Source organism: Gamsiella multidivaricata (assembly GCF_025024155.1).
Source record: "Gamsiella multidivaricata strain RSA 2152 chromosome Unknown BC939scaffold_82, whole genome shotgun sequence".
Lineage (NCBI taxonomy): Eukaryota > Fungi > Mortierellomycota > Mortierellomycetes > Mortierellales > Mortierellaceae > Gamsiella > Gamsiella multidivaricata.
In genome coordinates, this window is record NW_026251790.1 from 85,853 (window position 1) to 104,888 (window position 19,036).

The following is a 19,036-nucleotide window of genomic DNA, read 5'->3' on the forward strand; positions in this document are numbered from 1 at the left end:
GAAGCTGTGTGTATGATGTGTATATAAGAGGTAGCCGGCAATGGGCAGTAAGGTCAAAGTTACTATGTAAGAACGAGGGTGAGGGCGTTGACTTGGATGAGGAAAGAATACCAAGGACCTGCCCTTCGTTTTATACATCGACCCCCTCCCCCTTCCCTTACCTGAAGGATCCTTCCCTTGGGACATTTTGCTTCCCAAAACGAGCGACAAAAAATCATGCACTGGTTTCCTAATTGTTTCTCAAACGAGTGTTCGAGGTCGTTTTGAATACCCAGTAAGGAGCTTGTGTATAAGGTCTACGCTGTCGACTCTTGGCCTCTTGGCCTCTTGGCAATACAGCTACAGAGCACGTCACGATAGATGGTGAGCAGATTCAAGTCTAATTGCATTCGCCCACAGGTACGAACTCATCCAAGTTTGGGTACGATAAATTGATTTGCTTCAGCGATTAAAGTTATTATTATTATATTATAGATAGTAAGTACTATGTTGAAATGTGTGCGGGTATAGACACCGTCAAAGAGGACTCTATATACAAGGGTGTGACGGGCATGATATCATGGTTTTATCTTCGTGGCGTGAATGCTGATTGCGGCCTCGGTTCTCGATTCTAAGCCATCACGAGCGGCTGGAACTCGTATCGCGACTTTGGCACCAACATGAACGCAATGCGCTCGCAGGGGTCTTCTTGTGTTTGATCGAGCGGAGCATGTATATCATCCTGGGCCTCCAAGGCGAGTGGAGAAAGCTGCTTCGGGGACGGCAGCAAAGGTTGTACCATAGTCAAGCCAGTCTTGGCAGAGACGCGCTCCTTCCGTCCCATGGCCAGTAGTGCAATCACTTGACGACGGGTTGCTTCTTGCTGCTCCACATCAAAGGCTGAGGAGATAACATCGGTCGGTAGTGCACTGTTGAGATCATTGGTGGATTGTTCAATCTTCTCCGCGGGCGCTCTAGGCTGGAGCGAGGATAGCTCGTGACCACGACCATTGGCAAGCCTCAGTGAGTCTCTTGGACGGGCGGACAATGTTGTTGTTTTCGTGGTGGTCATGGCATCTGTAGGTGCGGCACTGGAAGGGGTCGTTTCGTTATGTTGTGGATCATGCATCGGTCGGGATGAGCGAGAGATTGTCGTCGTCTTGGAGCGGAAGAGTGTGACCTTTCGATGAACTGGAATACGCTCAGACGCAGCGGCCTTGAGCGGCAGGAAAGAGGTACTCGCAGAGATTGGAGGGCAGTACTTCACAGCAGAGTCACCATCTGCGGGCCCGACCTGCTGCAAATCAACAACGCCATCAAGTCCAGGCGCGAGCGAACGCGCTGCATAGACCGTCTCCATGGCCAAACTTGCACTTGCTGTCTTCTCGTCAGTGAATTGAATGTTGGGATCACTGCTGGATCCAGCGAATGAATTTGGACGATTGCCAAAACGGCTGGAGCATCGGCGGGCGAGGGAACGTATGGAGGGTGCAATGCTCTTCAACGTCCTTCTGCGACTCAAGGGCGTGACTGATTCCTGTGGTTGGAGCACAACTGGCTGAAGCGAGTCCAGGGATGCAGGGGTGTCCTCGTTATTGCTTGTGTGAGTACTGTCACGCTCCTTTAAGTCTTTGGCCTCGTTCCTCTTTATCAGTCGGAGGCCTGCGGATAGAATTGGACAGTCTGAAACGATCGACTTTGCCGCTCCGGCCTCCTTGGCAGTTCCTACAGAGGCTTTTGTCTTTGCAACCTTGATCTCCTTTGGCTTCCTACTGTCACAGCATACAGAAACAGCTTGGGATTGGGAAAGGCCAAGCGCTTGTGCAGTCCGTGGCGAAAGTGATGATGATGTGATGCGATTCAATGAACTTGTCCTAGCAAATGGATCCTGCTCAGGAGGGCAAAGCCCTCCTTGTTGCTGCCCCTGCTGCTGTTGCCCTTCCTGTTGCTGCAGCTGTTGTTGTTGTTGTTGTTGCTGTTGCTGTTGCCACTGCGCCTCCTTGCGCTTCCGCTCTACCAACGCCTCCTCTTGCAACTGCTGCTGCTGATAGTAACAATGCCTTTCCCACGCGAGCTCATTAGCCGTTCGACCTTTTTGTGAATGATATGCTGTGGGGTATCGCCCAAGGTCGTGGGCCGAGATGGCTGCCGCATGGCCGTGATGGACATGATAATGGTACCTATGCGGAAGCACCTTACGGTGGAAATGATACTCCTGGCTGTGGAATTGGTGCTCCTCCTGTTGATGGCGTTGTTGTTGGAGGTATTGTTGGTGCATTTGGTATCGCTGACGACGCAGGGAGTACTCTTGTCGCGCCTGCTCTGCTGGAGATAGGTCCTCAAACTTTGGTGAGACTGGAACGGCCTGCTCAGCATACTGGTTTCTTGACGAGGTTGTTTGGGTGAGTGACAGCGACCGACGATGGCCTGAACGTGACGAGTGTTCAGAGCGAGTGGCCTGGTACTGACGGTGAGGGTGAGCCTGGCCATGATGATCACTGTGATCTTGTAAATGGCTGAATCTAGGCGGAATCTGTTGATGATAGCGATAGTGAGGCTGAGGCTGAGGTTGAATCTGATAATGACGCTGGTCCTGCCACTGAACAAAAGAGTATGGCGTAGGCTGGTGATGATGGTAGTGATGATTATTGTGCGTGCGTTGGTGATGGTCGAAGGTGGCCGAGATTTGCCTTGCGGGCAAAAGGTTTGGCGACGGCTGGGATGACGATGATGTTGAGCCCTCATATGGTTCATTAATTAGCTGGCTAGCGCGGTGCTCTTGTCGGGGCTCCTGCTGAACACCATTAGGAGTAATGATGGTGTGCTGGCTATCGAACCGATACTGGAGATCCTGGGATGGATATGGTTGTTGGTGATGTCGCTCCTCCATTTGGTGGATATTGTCGCTGGACATGCGCCAAGCGGCATTGGCCTGTTCAGGGGACAACTCACCAGGACCTATAGCAAGGCTCCACTGTGTCTGTGTCAGCCAGGCCGCAACAAAATCATCCTTGGTTTGTGCGTTGGGTAGATGTCCATCGCTGAGACTCCAGGCCACGTTCCTAGAGCTGTAGAGATTGGGGACGCTTAAGAAATGGTTGGATTCAAGGTTTGGGATGGCAAGAGAACGCGGCGGACTTGATTGGCGATCAGAGTCGATGGTGTGCAACAGTTTGTATTGGATGGGCTCATGATCGGCGCTGTTCGCCACAGCGATAGGCAAACTGCAGTAGTATGCGTGGGATTGGGTAAGCGACTGGGCATTCTCAGTCATGCCATCCATGAGAGTGAGGGTGTTGGTGCGTGACGATTGAGAGTATGGAGGATTGGTGGATCGGTCGTCACGGTGGTATTGATGATGATGATGATGCTGGTGCCTGGATTTGAGATGGCGCCGCGCCGCTCCGCGGAGACTGCGCGCCTTCCTCCTGAGGCGCCTCTTCATGCTCTGCAGGAGACTGAGGAGGATCATGGTTAGTGTAACCGAAAGCAGCGTGGCGATGGATGACTTGGAAACCTTGGACCCTCGAGTCGACAGTGCATCCTGGTGTCGTCGACTTTCCACAGGAACTGTATTAGCGGTGGGGAGGCCTGAGCTCGCACCTGCAGTAGCTTCTTTGGAGGTAGGTGGCGAAGGGCTGCTGGGTACAGTGAACACAAATGCCGCACTTGCGCATTCTAGATGCTCATCTGACTTCTGTGTAGAAGAAGAGCCTTCGCTTCCATCGGCGGTCAAAAGCAACGGTGCATCCAAAGGAAATGAACGGAGTTGAGCTGTTGTCGATGTGCAGGATGACGGCGAGGAGAGTGCCGTGGAGGTCGAGACGGAGACAGACGGCAAGGAAGATGATTGCGATATGGACGTGGACGACGTCGAAGTAGTCGAGACGTTCCTAATGAGTACTCTCATCTACACACACGAACAAACGAAAGCGTGCACGCATTATGTTATCATCGTTATTCATTGCGGGAATAGTTTCGACAATTTGTCGGGGTTATGTAGTTTGTAGATAGTATCGATGGGGCAATCGTGGCAAAAAAAAAAAAAAGGGAAGGGGAACAAACGCGTGTCATTGGACGACGCAGCAACAACGGGCGGAAAATGGCGATCGATACATGGACAATTGGTGGCAAAGCAGAAAAAAAAAGTTCAATCCTATCACATTCTTGGTGGATTTACCTTTTGGGTAGCCTTGTCCTGATATCGCTGTTGTGCATCGATCAGCAACGTTTGGACCAGATGTGTTGGCTGCTTCGATTGAGAGATCATCGAGGAGGAGAACATGGTGAGGGTGAAGAAGACGCTATAGCGAGCCACGATAGGGGAAAGGATGTTGGACATGGCTGCAGATTTTCCAAGAAAAAAAAATGGGGTGTGTGTCCGAGGACAAAGCAGCTGTCAAGGTTGGCTCGATGGCGATGGTGTTACTGCGGTGAATGTTTGGATGGTGGTATTGGACTGAGCACAAGAAGGGCAGGGTTGCCACTGTCTTGGCGAGAGACAAGGAGGGGAATGTGTTGTTTGTGCGCGTTGCCACCGCAAGTGGGATCAACTGGCGTGTGTATGTATGAGGAGGTGCGTGGTGTGGTGTGGTGTGGTGTAGTGTAGCAGATGTGATATGGTGAAGATGGTGGCAAAGGAGGAAAAAAAATCTGGTTGTATAAACGGCGTATAAGCGACGTGATGTGAAATGAAAAAGATGAAGGGGGTGCTCGCCCGGAAGAGAAACGAAGGAGGGATACAAAGGAGGAGGAGATGTGGAGCTGCAAGGCAAAGCAGAAGTAGAAAGGTAAGAGAAGAAAAGGAGGAGGAGAATGGAGGATGGGATATCGACGCAAGAAGACGTCAATTGGGTATACGATCGGATATTCAGATATTAAAAAAACGAGAGAGAAGAGGAAGGAGAGGAAGCGAGAAAAGAAAGGAGTACTGGTCGGAGGAAAAACAGAGCGAAGAGGTGGCGAGATAAAAAACTTTTTTTGTGTTTTGGACAAGTGGAGTGAGTGCGTGCTTGTATGTTTGTATGTGAGCACACAAACTCCATGCACACAACCATAAACATCCATCGCGCAAACCTAGTCTGCAGCAGCGCCGACAGGGCATGCATGTGTCTGATTCTTCACTGCGAAAGAGCACTCGCAGAGAACGGAGGAAGAGGGCCCTCTGCATAGACTCTACCCGCCAAAAACTATCCGTGGATGCATCTGCCCTTTGTTGGCTTAATGTCTTTAAGATGCATACACACCTCCAAAATGGCATGGACGACAGGAGAACGGAGATGAGAGGATAAGGTGGCATCTATTTTTCCGCTGCTCTCACAATCGAGCTAGTTCTTGTTTTCGAATCTATTTCTTATGAAGTAGTCCTCATGAAGCACCGCTTCAGCTCTCCAGACCGACGAACACGAACAACTCCAGACATTCATCTGAGCAAGTCCAGGCCAGGACAACTGGGAAAACTATCGAGATTGAACGTTGCTGCAAACCAATTGATCCGAATCGCATTTAAGAAAAACAAAACATCTTGTCAAAGCATCCAGTACAGGACAGATGTTCCGACTCCCCAAAAGGGCGAAAGATAGGCTGGGTCAAATGTTGTCCTGATCACAATGAGCATCGCCCAAACCAACTTTGGGCGAGAATGCGACCTCAGTACAACAACACATATACACACACACACACATAAAAAAAAAGTGTGATTATAGAGCATCCGAGGAGCAGGTCGCACATGTACACCACGATAAACAGGCAGAAACACGCATGCACCTTCCTCTCCTCTCAACGTTCCTCAGCGTGGTATGCTTATGTATGGAAGCACAGAGCAGATGATCTCGACTTGTCTGTAGTTTGCTCCGAGGAAAAATGAGGGTGGTGAGCGTTGCACAAACGTCGTCCGTTGTGGAGAGATAGGTGAGTCTAGGCTCTTGCCAGTTGTAATTGCGCATCCTTGTATGAACGCAATTTCTGCTTGCACCCTCCAAACAAGTTTCCGATGCATCGTACCTTTTGGGTGTATATAAACCCATGGAACAGCGTGGATAAAATCAACTTCGGTACATCTCTAGCTTACAAACGTACATATCCTCGACTGAGAGTAAAGCGTCCAGTAGTCGATTTTTATTCATGTGAGATACTTGGTATCGTCCCTGGTCAACTCTGTGAAGAGATAATGCCAGAGTCTTGATAGGGATATGGCATCAATTCGTCTACCCCTCCTTTATCCTTCCTTAGTAGCACCACACCTTTGGCCGGATGGTGAACGTCTCTTCACTGTCTTTGAATGCCGGAAAGATAACCAAGGCTATCTTGCCTGTCGGATTACTCTTGAGCGATGGCGCCATTGTATCTTCATCAAAGGGCACGCCTAGAGGAGTTGACACTGGTGCGATAACCGATTCCAATCCAGTCATCGCCACCGCGAGATCAAAGGATTTGCTACACATCTCCTTAATCTTAGTACCCTCATTCGAGCCCGTATATACCCTCGAGATAAGATCCGTCAGACTACTGGCTGTGGCCGTCACTGCTGCCTCCTGTCGAATCTTAGTCTCTGGATCCTGTGTAAGCATGACACAAAGCTGCTGGCGCCAGCGGATGGCCAGTTTGTCGTTTCGCTTGTGCATCCAGTCGTAAATCTCCTGGAAACCCTTGTTGTAGTCGAAGATGCAGCATAGAGGCTTGCCAAAAAAGTTGGAGACAAGGGTTGACATGATAACTGATTCCATGAACAGGTTCAGATGAAATGGCTCCAGCTTGTCCTCATCGATCGGAAAATCCGCCAATAGACCGGTGCTTTTGAAGTGATCAATAGCCGCAACTCGGTTCAAGTTCACTGATCGTCCACCCTGCGCTTTGCGAACCAAATGTTCAATTGAGGCCTTGAGCTGCGTCAGACGGTCTATGATGGTCGAATGGTCGTCGTCTGTTGCACGAATCAAGCGGACGTGGTCCAGATAGTTCTTTGACATCACTTCATAGTCCCTTTCTCGCTTGATCATTTTTGCTTGGAGCTCCTGGTTTTGGCGGCGAACATCCTCGTAAGCCTTGAGAAGTCGATCGTGGTCTGTCTTCAAGGTCTGCTGGTCCTGCACGGTGTCGTTCAGGTTCATCTTAAGACTTCCCGTTATGGCATTGAGTTCGTCGATCCTGTTGATGAGTGCCCTTGTCGAGTCCTCGCTAGATATCGAGCTCGGCACAGGAGAGCTCTCCCTGCTTGCAGATAGTTTGTCTGATGAAAGTTTTTGTTTGAGTGCCACTAATCCTCTTTGCTCAAGTTCGGTCAGATTGTTGCCTCGAGAAGCTGGTCTTGCTGGAATATTTAAAGGGTTCACTTTGAAGGGCTGGTGACCTACGTGGAAGAAACCATTAAAATGGTTAGCTAAAACTGTTCAGCCCAGCTCTATAGACCGCACGCACAAGATGATGCTCACTTTGATCGAATGCAGCGTCACGGCCATCCATGAAAACGTCGCCCTCAGCATCAGTTCTACTCAAAGTGAGACTCTGGCGGGACGGCTCTGGCTGCACAGGACTTGCCATGGTCAGAGCGACAGTAGGCTTGCCGGTCGTGATGATGGGCGATGCTGGATTCGATCCATTTCGAACACTCTCATGGAATCGCGCGCCAAAGGGGTCCTCGGGCAGTGGTTTGACTTCTAAGGTGGTAGGGGAAGGTAACAAGCTGGACGATTTTCGCTTGTTCTCCTCAAAGGTCGGTGCTGCGTAGAAGTCCGAGTTGGCGCGACTGAGATTTAGTTGAATTTTGGGTGATGGCGGGGATGAAGAGTAGGGACGGCGCGGCTGAGGCTGTGTCTTATAGGATGCCATGGAGTGGGAGCGGAATGCGACGGAGATGGTGGGGTGTGATGCAAATGTGAAAGGTAGGAAGAGCTGCGAAAAGACGACAACCCAGCTGAAGAAGGTTGTAAAGGGAGGACAGGGGGGCAGAAGGGAAGAGAAGAAAAGGAAAGAGACGCGTTAGAAGAAAAGAGAGAAGGACTTTTGGAGTGTCGATAAGACAGCTTGAGGCGGGCTGGGGGTAGGAAGTGGTGGGAGCAGCGCTCCGGGAGCAGTACAGAAGACCAAGACCTGGGGCCAAGTGCAGCAAGCGTGTAAGTGTTTGGGGGGTTGCCTCTCGTGGCGGTGTAACATCATGTGTATATGCTACTGAGGTAAGCAAGCAGGCATGGTAGAGCAAAGCAGCAACCTTTTTTTATATCGCCTTTGTGGGTGAGTGGGTGAGTGGGTGAGTGGGTGTGTGGGCTTGTGAGTGAATGTGTGAGTGGATGTATGGGGGCCTGAGTGGGATGGGCTACTGTGTCCATCCACATTGTCTCCCACACAATAACACAATAGTCTCTCTCTCCGTCTGCTCTCTTTCTGTTTCAGGTTAACGTTGATCCCTCTTCGACATCATCACATACATCATCCCGTAGACTCACACCCACCTGCAGCACGCACCCCGCCCGTACCTGAGCGGCCAAGTTGTCCTGTCTCGTCTGGTGGCTACCCGCAGGTGCTGCACAGCCCAGCTCGGCCGCATAGATACCAGAGGCAAATAAAGACTTCATCTTCCCACTGGGACAGTGGACAGTGGACATGGCCGCTTCCCCGGCTCACTCGCTCGCATCTGCTGTGTGCCATCCAACCCACAACCACAGTCGCAGCTGCAGGAGAAGGGGGAAGGGGGGAAGGCAAAGGAGGAACAGGGGATAATCCCTTCCTCCTTATCCCCTATACCTCTCTGTCTCCCTGTCTCTCTAGCCCTCATTGCTGGGTCGCCAGCTGGGCGCCATTACCACTCTCGTTTGAAGCTGTAGAAAATAGGGCGCCCGTGGACAGGGGCTGTGGTCTCTTCGAGTGAGCGTATTTTTCTTTTTCAACTCGCATATTTTCCCCTCCCCCTTCTTTCCTTTCTTTCCTCCACCCATCCATCTTTTTCTTTCCCATCCTCTTTGCATCCATCCCCCTCCCTCTTCCCCTCCCCCTCCTCCTCCTCCTCCTCCTCCTTGTCTATACCCTTCTTCGCACACTACTCTGATCACCCCATCTCCGGACACTCCATCGCACACGCACACACTCACCCCCCCTCTTAAGGCCCGCCGAAAAACAGACCCCTTTTGCGATGCAGCAGCAGGCCTTCAACCCAAAGGACTACCCCATTGTCGTCGCCATCGACTTTGGCACCACTTTTTCGTAAGTGTTGCCATCCGCTGTTCCGAGTGGCATTTTGCTTCTGTTTCCACCACCGCTTTATTTGGCACAATTAGAATGAAGCACGAGCGACTAACGATTATTGCTCCTTCTCTTCTCTATTATCTGTTCGTGCCTTGCAGAGGATGTGCCTATGCCTACGCCCAGGATGACAAGGAAGTGATTGACATCACCAGCTGGTATGACCATGACTAAAATACAGTGCAGCTGCCGCTATTGATTAGCAATGCTCCAACCTAAATAGCGAGCGATTCCCTAACTATTGCCCCTGTCCATGCTTCTTTACGTTTCCATCGTTATCGACGACGTTCCACAGGCCAAAGCAAAATATTCAGTATCCAAAGACGCCGACACTCAACTTGTACAGAAAAGATGATCCCGAGAACAAGCTGGTCGCATGGGGCTGGCGCGCCAAAATGGAGACCCTCAAGCCCACCGCCCGACATCACACATTACTTTACCAATATAAGCTCCACCTCGACGAGAACCAGCAGAGCGCGCCCCTGGACGTCAACATCACTGTCCTCGAAGCCATCTCGCACTACCTTGACGCCTTCCACGAGTATGTTGTTGGCGAGATCATGCGCGGCTTCGCCAAGAATTTCCAGCGCGACCACTTCCGCTACTGTCTCACCGTCCCAGCAATGTGGTCCGACAGGGCCAAGAACGTGATGAGACAGGCCGCCGTCAAAGCCAAGCTGATCAAGGAGACGGACCATCCCGACCGACTCATGTTGATCTCGGAGCCCGAGGCCGCGGCGCTCTACTGTGAGCGTAAGTGTGACCAGTTCGATCTCGGCAACGGCGACCGCTTCATGATTTGCGATGCTGGTGGTGGAACGGTCGATTTGATCGTCTTCGAGATCGCGGTCACCTCTGCAGGCCGCCGCCTGTCCGAGGTCACCAAGGGACACGGTGCCTCTTGCGGCTCTGTCTTCCTCGACAGACACATGCGTCGACTCCTCGAGGAAAAGTTTGGACACCACGCCGCTAACTTCCCTGCCAATATCATCCCCAACCTTGTCGACACGTTCGCGGATGTGATCAAGCCCCAGTTCGATGGTCTCGAGGACCAGTTTTTGCAGCTCCCTGCCAACCGCTGCTTTGACGACTTGGAGGATCCCGAGGCTGTGGGCATCGACGACGGTTACTTGGTCCTGACCGCTGCGGAGCTCAAGGAGAACGTCTTCGAGCCAGTTGTCAAGGACGTGCTTTCGTTGATCCAGGAACAGTTGACGCAGGCCAAGGACTGCGCTGCTATCTTCTTGGTCGGAGGATTCGGTTCATCCAACTATCTGTACAGCCGTGTCAAGGCCCAATTTAGTAACCAGGTCGGTCTCATCTCCATCCCTCCTCGTCCTGAATTGGCCGTGGTCCGTGGCGCTGTCTGCGTTGGATTGAATCCTCGCGTTGTCACATCCCGCATTGCCCGTCGATGCTACGGTATTTCATCAGACCAGCCTTTCGAGAAGGGCAAGGATCCCTTGGCGAAGCGCAAGTTCGAGGTCAACGGTGTCTGGTGCATTGATCGTTTCTCTCCCTATGTCAGGAAGGGTCAGAAGCTGAATGTTGATGAGTGCATTTCGAGAGAGTTCTCGTTCACAAAATATTCGGAAGCGCCTGAGGACTACAATATTGCGCTGTATGCCGCCGACACTGATGGTGACCCACCACGATATACCACTGACGCCGGTGTCTCCAAGCTGGCCGATATCCCTATTCCATGCCCACATGCCCCCTCTGCCCGCCTAGGTTCTATGGTACGAAATGGTGGCGATTGACAAATGGATCGAATTGTAATTTGTTTATTTTTTTCCGTGAGAGGATGTGTCACTAATCAACATTATTCTCTTTTTATGATACAGGTCAAGGTCAAGGTGAACATGAACTTTGGGTTGAACGAGATCAAGGCAGAGGCAGTCGTTGGAGACAAGGTGTACAGTACTATCCTGCAGTTCGATGCTGTGGATACATATTAGAATGGCCTCAAGGGAGAAGCATTCAGCACACGCGTATATAAAAAAATTCAACATAACAGGCCAAACATACCTTTTTCTTTTGTTAAATGCTCAAAATAAAATATATCTAGCTATCTATTCATCTGCCGATTAATCTCTTGCAATGACTGATTATGTGAAATGCGATGGACGGTGCATAGGCCAAATGATGCTGCTGTCTCCTATGACAGCGCCTCAAGCGATCGCCTTGAATAGCCCCGTCAGTAGGTCTTATACTCTTTTACTAAGGTAATGATCCCATTCATCCACTGCATGGATGACCACGCTTGACAAGGCCAGTATCCTCTGCCTTTCCCCTGGGTGATACATTTAAAGAATTCAACCTCTTCCAGCCTTGAAATTACACCGATTGAGATACACATATAGTTTTTGCACATAGTTCATTAAAATAATTACAAGTGGCAAAGATGGCGGCTATGGTATAGTAGGAAATTATGAGAAGACCTGCTTCTTCAGAAGGCTCCCTATGGTCCTTGGTATGATGCTGTACGAATGAAAAAGAGAGCGACCCTGGACGCTCTGTTAGATGTCGCGATCTTAGTTGTCCTCGAGATCCATGACGGGAAGACGCATGCGGGGATTAATGGCTTCTTTGAGGCCCATCACTGGGAGACGCATGCGAGGACCGACGGCTTCTTCCTCCATTTCCATGACTGGGAGACTCATACGAGGACCAACGGCTTCCTCCATTTCCATCACTGGAAGGCGCATGCGAGGACCGACGGCTTCTTCCTCCATTTCCATGACTGGGAGACTCATACGAGGACCAACAGCTTCCTCCATTTCCATCACTGGGAGACTCATACGAGGACCAACAGCTTCCTCCATTTCCATCACTGGGAGACTCATACGAGGACCAACGGCTTCCTCCATTTCCATCACTGGAAGGCGCATGCGGGGATTGATGGCCTCCTTGAGGTCCATGACAGGGAGTCGCATGCGAGGGCCGACGGCTTCTTCCTCCATTTTCATCACTGGGAGACTCATACGAGGACCAACAGCTTCCTCCATTTCCATGACTGGAAGACGCATACGAGGATTGATAGCCTCCTTGAGGTCCATGACTGGGAGACGCATACGGGGATTGATAGCCTCAGGGTTAATCGGCAAAGCCTGGACACCAGCAATGGTGAGGATGGCTGCAGCAATCAGAGTGATCTGGATCTTCATGGTGTATGACGTGTAGGTATATGTATCGAGTGCGGGATTAGTGATGAGGTCGAGTGTTCGTTAAGCGGAGAACGACTGTGGGTGTTGAGCAACAGAGGGCGGTAGTCGCGAAGAGAGAGCGAGAGGAGGGGAGTAGTGGTAGTAAGGATGAAATGGGACGTTGAGTCTGAGGAATAGAAAAGACTGGAAACCTGGCGGGAAGAGCTAGTATTTATGTGCGAAAGCGCATCAATGGCCCTGTCCTACTCGAGGGCCGAGACACAATCGGCTGCGATGCACACACATCGTTTGTAACACCTTTTTTCTTCGGAGGGATCATCCACGCGCAGGGACAGGCACGGGCACGGATACAGGCACAGGCACAGGCGCAGGGACGTGAGACACTATCTCAGGTCCTCTTGGTCATCCTATAGCTGTCTAACACCGTTTCCGACGCACAGCCATCCTGTGTAGCGTGCAGGGTGTCGCTTTCAAACATTTCAAACATTGACCGGTGAATACGCGCCTGTCTCTGCATCGGAGACAAAGGTCCGTGGGGAGGGATGGACCATGAGCTTGCATGCGACTCTGACACTCCATTCGGGTTATAATAATGCACCGTGGCTGGGAAAGCGCCTCTTCTTTTTCCTTATTGTCTTTGGCTCTCTGTGGAACAGACAAGGGGCTCGTTCACCCCGCAAGGGCCCTGAGTCTGTGCGACCTGCGTGCTGCAGCCGTGCAAGGACAGACGGCCCATTTAAGGTTGCGGATGTATCTCGAAATAAGGCCGCGATCCGAGCACAAACATCCGCCCTCCCCGCTGCGAGGACTGACACACCACTGACACATTCAATGGACTAGACTACAGCACAGTGCAGGCCTATACACTATAACACTGACACACTGCTTATGTACACACCATGCGCACACACTCTCTGCTCTGCATTTCTTCCGAAAGCGGGAAACAGGGAGCGTATACTCTATTCCTCTATTCTTTGTCTATATTCTCTCTCTGCCCTTGCGAGCCCCCAGCGTTGCGATGTCTCGCTTGGGAACATTGCTCGCGGCCATTGCAACAATCGGGAGGTTTCTGATCACAGCCAAAAGCAAGAGCCTATTGGCACATTGCACGGCATGCCATCGACACTGTGGGTCCCTTCGAAACCGATCGTGGGCCCTTGCTTGTCTTGCCAGACACTATCGGGGCTAATGCAAAGGGTGATGCTAATTAGCGAGAGTCCTCTGGGTTGCACCGCATGCGATCGACTTGGCGGGGGACAGTTGAATTAGCGGGGGACAGTTGAATTGGCGGTGAATAGCCGTTCCGCGGATGTTCTCGAGACACGATCGGGTTAGGCAAGAAGAGGTAATTGTCTCGGAAGCATGCAGGCTGGATGCGAACATAACGGTCTGTTTTTGATGCATTTAGGAGACAATAGTACAGTGAGACCAGCAACGGACAGTGCTTGGGGATGTGCCTGGGAATGTGCTTGGGAAAGTGCTGTAGGAGGGATCTATGCCGAAGGTATGTAGATATAGCGTTGGCATGCATGAGGGCATCACCGTGGGTTGACAATCAGGCTAGGCTGGATCTTTGCAGGTAAACGTGGCACGAATGTCTTGCAAGTCGAACTCCGTGTCCAGGAACACTCGCGGTGTGGTTCATTGTACTATAGCGGACTCTGAGAGCCATGGCACTCGTTCTCGTGGGGTTGGATGGGATTGGATGGGGTTGGATGGACTTGGATGAGACCTTGGCTGGGATGGATGCAGTGGATGGGGTGCTATCCTTATGGGATGGACTGCTCGAGGGTATACATGATAAGGACAGCTTGGTGGCTCCATACTGTCTCTCTCCTCTGTGAAATCTCGTCGGTGAATCTCTTCTGCAGACTACTGAGTACGAGTGCTGCGAGCATGGCGACAAGCTGTTGCGTCCGCTGTTCTTGAAGAGGGACTGTTGCGCCGTGTCGGATGCCCTATGTCTTTGGTCTTTAGGCGGTGAGGCCATCACAGCAGAGTGCGAGATAGACAATGGATCACAGCCAATTCATCGCACAGCCATTGCATGCACCCTAATGCACAGAATGTATTTCCAGCCGCAGAATGATCTTGCTAGCTGCAGAGGAAACGGCTAGAGGCGCTAGAAAAATGAACCAAGAGGAGACACAACACACCATTGGCAGTGGCACAGCAGCAGCACTGCTTTGTATGCACTCATGCACCTAAAGCCTCGGGAACAAGAAAAAAACAAGGGTGGCAATCGAGAAACCTGCCTTGGAGTACAGCCGGCCACGCTACAGTGGCGGGTGCATGTCATGCAAGGTCGATCGCGCTGTCTCCGCGCCTCTCCCTCCCTGCCCGTACGACGTAGAAAAGATATGTGTGCCTGAGAGGGAGAGGAGTATAGGCGTTCTAGGAAGGTGTAACGACATGGGGGGCGAGGGATGGGCGCACAACAGTGCATTGTACTCTTCAGAGCCTATTCCCCGAGAGACACTGCAATACATTTCCCCGGCGAGCGGTCTTTTTGTTTGTTTACTTCGATGCTCACAGCGGAGATGTGTCTCGCGGCCGTGCCTGAGCGGGGTGGATTTGCAAAAGCACACTGAGCCATGCGCATGGAAAACACAGCAGAACCATGGATGGGCCTTTGCACCGATCCAGCGATCATTCGGTCTAACGGCCATTGGCATGCATCGAGCGGCACAGAGACATTCGTTCTCCCTGGCACATATGGCATAAATACAAGCTTCTCTCCCCCTGTTTTTTTATCTTTACCTCAAACAAGTTCTTCCTCATCCTCACCACTCCCTCTCCGCCTCGCTACCCGCACCTCTCCTCTTCACGCCTTCAGAAGATCTTTCTAGCCAACGGACACTTACTCATCCCACACACACACACACACACACACACACACATCATATACCATGAAGATCCAGATCGTTCTGATTGCTGCAGCCATCCTCACCATTGCTGGTGTCCAGGCTTTGCCGATTAACCCTGAGGCTATCAATCCCCGTATGCGTCTCCCAGTCATGAACCTCAAGGAGGCTATCAATCCTCGCATGAGTCTCCCCGTCATGGATATGGAGGAAGAAGCCGTTGGTCCTCGCATGCGTCTTCCTGTCATGGAAATGGAAGAAGCTGTCGGCCCCCGTATGCGTCTCCCAGTCATGGACCTCAAGGAGGCCATTAACCCTCGTATGCGTCTTCCAGTGATGGAAATGAAGGAGGCTATCAATCCCCGCATGCGTCTCCCTGTCATGGACCTTAAGGAAGCTATCAATCCTCGCATGCGTCTCCCAGTGATGGAAATGGAGGAAGAAGCCGTCGGTCCTCGCATGCGTCTTCCTGTCATGGAAATGGAAGAAGCTGTCGGCCCCCGTATGCGTCTCCCAGTCATGGAACTCAAGGAGGCTATCAACCCTCGCATGCGCCTCCCTGTGATGGACCTCAAGGAAGCTATCAATCCTCGTATGCGTCTCCCAGTCATGGAAATGGAGGAGGCTGTCGGCCCCCGCATGCGTCTCCCAGTCATGGACCTCAAGGAGGCCATTAGTCCTCGTATGCGCCTTCCAGTCATGGAAATGAAGGAAGCCATTAATCCCCGCATGCGTCTCCCCGTCATGGAAATGGAAGAGGCTGTCGGTCCCCGTATGCGTCTCCCAGTCATGGATCTCGAGGAGAACTAAGATCACAGCACCCACCGACCACACCATGCTCAATCACATAGGGTTCTTCATCTCATGAAGCAGTTTCTCTTCTGCCTTTCCCTACTATACCCATCCTGCATAGCGATTAATTTCTCAGTTCTCATAATGCTAATTGTACATATTGCAATAAATTACTTGTCTTTTCAATTTACTCTGAACCACCTAAGAAACGAAGGATGCATCTCTGACATATTGAACATATGGGCGACTGAACTCGGCTTCCTCGCGCAAATGGATGGGGTGTCTGAGTAGGACAGTGGAAACGCGTGGTGGAAGAGTGTTGTGTCTCGCTGTGGTTTTATGTGTCCTCCTGTTGCCGCTCTGTACCTGAAATCGCCCAGCCATACAACGCCGCAAAAGCGGGTTTGCCATAAAGGTGGCCTCCAGCAATGCCATTGTTATCTGCTGCAGTGTACACAAATTCCACAGTCTCCCCTTTCATTCACCTGTTCACTTGCGAATTCTGGTCGGTTCCATGGTCTTTGGATTCAACATGCACAAATAAAGATAACGGTGATGGTCGGATTCATTTGCTCGGGCTGAGAACAAGCAAGGCGACGTCGCAAACATGGGCCTGGTTGACCCCATTCTTCAGGTTGAGATCTTGTCCAGAGCTAAAGAGTGACCTGGACTATGGCATACTGTGGCGATGGCCAGTACCGAGAGAGCTTGTGAGGCTATAGAACAGCCTAAAGCGGTGCTTTACGATTACATGTAAACGATAGTCTACTGCTGCTGCTGCTGTAAAGTCGAAAGAGTGGTGTCGTGGGTAACAGTGCAGCAGCTGCGATTGGTTGGAATGTACTAGAAAGCGCCGCAGCATCTGGTGCCGGTTCGTCGCCTTTATTATTTTTTATTGACGCGTCTTTGCAGTGTTTAGTGGACGCGTGAGGCTTGTGACAGCTAAATAAAGACGGCCAAGAGGACGTGCGCGTAGAACTTGTCTCTTCCCTTTCTGCCCTGCCTTCTCCTCCTCCCTTCATTGGCCCCTCCCTTCATTGGCCCCTCCCTTCATCGGTCTCTCTCTTCCTGGTCGCCCTCCCTGGTCCGCCCTGTCAAGGTTGCTGAAAAAGGTAATGGTAATGATGTGCTTGGTCCGAGTCAAGATCGAGCAAGGCGGTGTTGAGCTACATGGGTGGAAAACACGTCACTCCCCAGCTCTCTGCTGGCCTGGGTTGTCCACGTACTGGCTACGGTGCGTCGGGCTCTTGGGGTTGGAAGCATGTCAGTACACCTTGGGCCAACACACTCACATCGCCGATGACCAGAACCGCAGGGGTACGTATCTTGTGCGTATTTCGTGCGGGGCTGTCTGCGCTTTAAGCGGTGCTCTTTCTGTTTCTTTTTGTTTGGCTTCGCAGACCTGGCTTTTGTCTTGAGAGACACTAGCTCCAGGTTCAAGTTGTCTTTCGGATGAAGAGCCGTCCATTTGGGTGACGAGTTGCTCTTTCGGGTGGCAGGCACGGGAGACAACATGCACATGTACTTGATATGGGTGGAGCGAGCAATCCTTCATTCGTGCATGGCTTTGCCACTGGGGAACACAAGATCTTGGGCTGTTTACAGCTCTCATTAACCACTACATTTTTTCTCAGCCTTATGACACCCAGTAGGCAACGTCCGATCTGTCCTCTTGGTATGGTTTGTCCACTACGCTATGATGGTTCGATGGTTTCTGTTCATTTTTCTTTAGGTTTCTTCTTGGCCCAACCTACAGCAGCAGGTTTGGAGGCCTAGGTGAGAAACGAAGACATTGCAATACTGCATATCCACATTCACAAGTATATTAGCTGTTCCATTAGCAACAACAATAAAGTGAAGAGAAGCATGAAGACACGCGTCCATAATGAGCTGCTTAGCCATTGAAACTGCAAGGAGGCTGCTGGTACTCGTCTGCTAGTGATGGGCTGCAAGGAGAACTACGAGTGAACCATAGCACGTACGGCCACATATGGGTCTCCATCTTCAGGAGCAGGCTTCTCGTATTCCCTATTGTATCCACTCAGTACAACGCGTAACATCACCCCATGTCCAGTTGCTCATGCTGCAATAAAGCGTTCGTCTTTACGATTTATTCTTATGCGTTGTGGTATGGATCACCTCCATGATGGATACAGAGAGCAATATCCCATATGGAGCATCGACATTAGACCATAGCAGACCTCTGCGACCTCGAGGTCGTAGCTCCAGAGGTCCAGTGCAGGTCCACGAAGCAGCCTAAAATGGCCCACAGCACGGTATCTGTTCTCCGCCAAGTCATGAGCCCTGGTGGCGGACGCGGCTCCTGTCTCGAAACGACTCTACACACACGACCGTGACAGGATGTCTTGGTTATGCTCCACTTACAGTCAGTTCGGAATCACTCCACAACCCTGCAAACGAACGAACAAACCAATGAAGAGCAACCAAGCTATATCACGTCTCGACGGAAAGTGCGGGTAGGCACAGCAATCGGAAGCTTAACAGTGACCAAGATGTACGGGTTGCGAAATGCAGATGCGGATTTAATGGAGCAGAGCTATAATGTACACGGTATGGTATATGAGGCTACAGAAGCTGAGTGGCCATGGGGATCTTTTAAAGGAGACTGGGACCAGTGGCGATGCTATAGCTCGATTTTTTCATTGCCAGATCGATGACCTGATCGAGGGTCAGGAGGTTCGACTGGTTGGCAGTGCGGGTTGTTTGGATCGACGAGCGGGGGGTCTGGACTGGGGTCGAGGCAGCAGAGGAGGTCTTGTTCTTGTTGGACTTGAAGAAGGGCATGGCTGAGATTGGGTTGTTGCTTGACGGAGAGGAGATGCTGTTGGTGATGATGAAGATCTTGAGTTGGTTGCTTGGAGTGCTTGAGTAGCTTGAGTAGCTTGAATAGCTTGAGTAGCTTGAGTAGCTTGAGTAGCTTAAGATGCTTGAGGTGTTGAGATGGAGAGCAGCAAGAAAGTGGGGAATGCAGACATATTT

At 51.3% G+C, this 19,036-nt stretch overlaps 6 protein-coding genes across 6 annotated transcripts; 2 read left to right on the top strand and 4 right to left on the bottom strand.

Annotated features, from left to right (window-relative positions):
• Nucleotides 1–610: 610 nt before the first annotated feature.
• BC939DRAFT_480740 (uncharacterized protein) lies at nt 611–4,321 on the bottom strand (the record flags this gene model as incomplete). The annotated part of the gene is made up of 2 exons (XM_051558963.1): nt 611–3,889; nt 4,160–4,321. 2 exons carry the CDS (start codon nt 4,319–4,321, stop codon nt 611–613), a joined length of 3,441 nt encoding a protein of 1,146 aa, XP_051408019.1.
• A 1,720-nt stretch (nt 4,322–6,041) lies between these two features.
• Nucleotides 6,042–8,235, bottom strand: BC939DRAFT_532351 (uncharacterized protein). Its single transcript, XM_051561653.1, has 2 exons — nt 7,410–8,235; nt 6,042–7,327 (listed from the first exon to the last, which is right to left on the bottom strand). The coding sequence occupies exons 1-2, from the start codon at nt 7,804–7,806 to the stop codon at nt 6,207–6,209; spliced, it is 1,518 nt and encodes a 505-aa protein (XP_051408020.1). The 5' UTR covers nt 7,807–8,235; the 3' UTR covers nt 6,042–6,206.
• Nucleotides 8,236–8,903: 668 nt separating this feature from the next.
• Nucleotides 8,904–11,292, top strand: BC939DRAFT_464311 (uncharacterized protein). The gene is made up of 4 exons (XM_051557360.1): nt 8,904–9,174; nt 9,315–9,371; nt 9,509–10,952; nt 11,058–11,292. The coding sequence occupies exons 1-4, from the start codon at nt 9,104–9,106 to the stop codon at nt 11,169–11,171; spliced, it is 1,686 nt and encodes a 561-aa protein (XP_051408021.1). The 5' UTR covers nt 8,904–9,103; the 3' UTR covers nt 11,172–11,292.
• Nucleotides 11,293–11,747: 455 nt separating this feature from the next.
• Nucleotides 11,748–12,380, bottom strand: BC939DRAFT_480743 (uncharacterized protein; the record flags this gene model as incomplete). The annotated part of the gene is made up of 1 exon (XM_051558964.1): nt 11,748–12,380. One exon carries the CDS (start codon nt 12,378–12,380, stop codon nt 11,748–11,750), a length of 633 nt encoding a protein of 210 aa, XP_051408022.1.
• Nucleotides 12,381–15,149: 2,769 nt separating this feature from the next.
• On the top strand, nt 15,150–16,271 carry BC939DRAFT_532354 (uncharacterized protein). Its single transcript, XM_051561654.1, has one exon. The coding sequence runs from the start codon at nt 15,290–15,292 to the stop codon at nt 16,052–16,054; it is 765 nt and encodes a 254-aa protein (XP_051408023.1). The 5' UTR covers nt 15,150–15,289; the 3' UTR covers nt 16,055–16,271.
• A 1,900-nt stretch (nt 16,272–18,171) lies between these two features.
• BC939DRAFT_480745 (uncharacterized protein) lies at nt 18,172–18,841 on the bottom strand (the record flags this gene model as incomplete). The annotated part of the gene is made up of 3 exons (XM_051558965.1): nt 18,172–18,375; nt 18,495–18,593; nt 18,716–18,841. 3 exons carry the CDS (start codon nt 18,839–18,841, stop codon nt 18,172–18,174), a joined length of 429 nt encoding a protein of 142 aa, XP_051408024.1.
• Between the last annotated feature and the right edge of the window lie 195 nt (nt 18,842–19,036).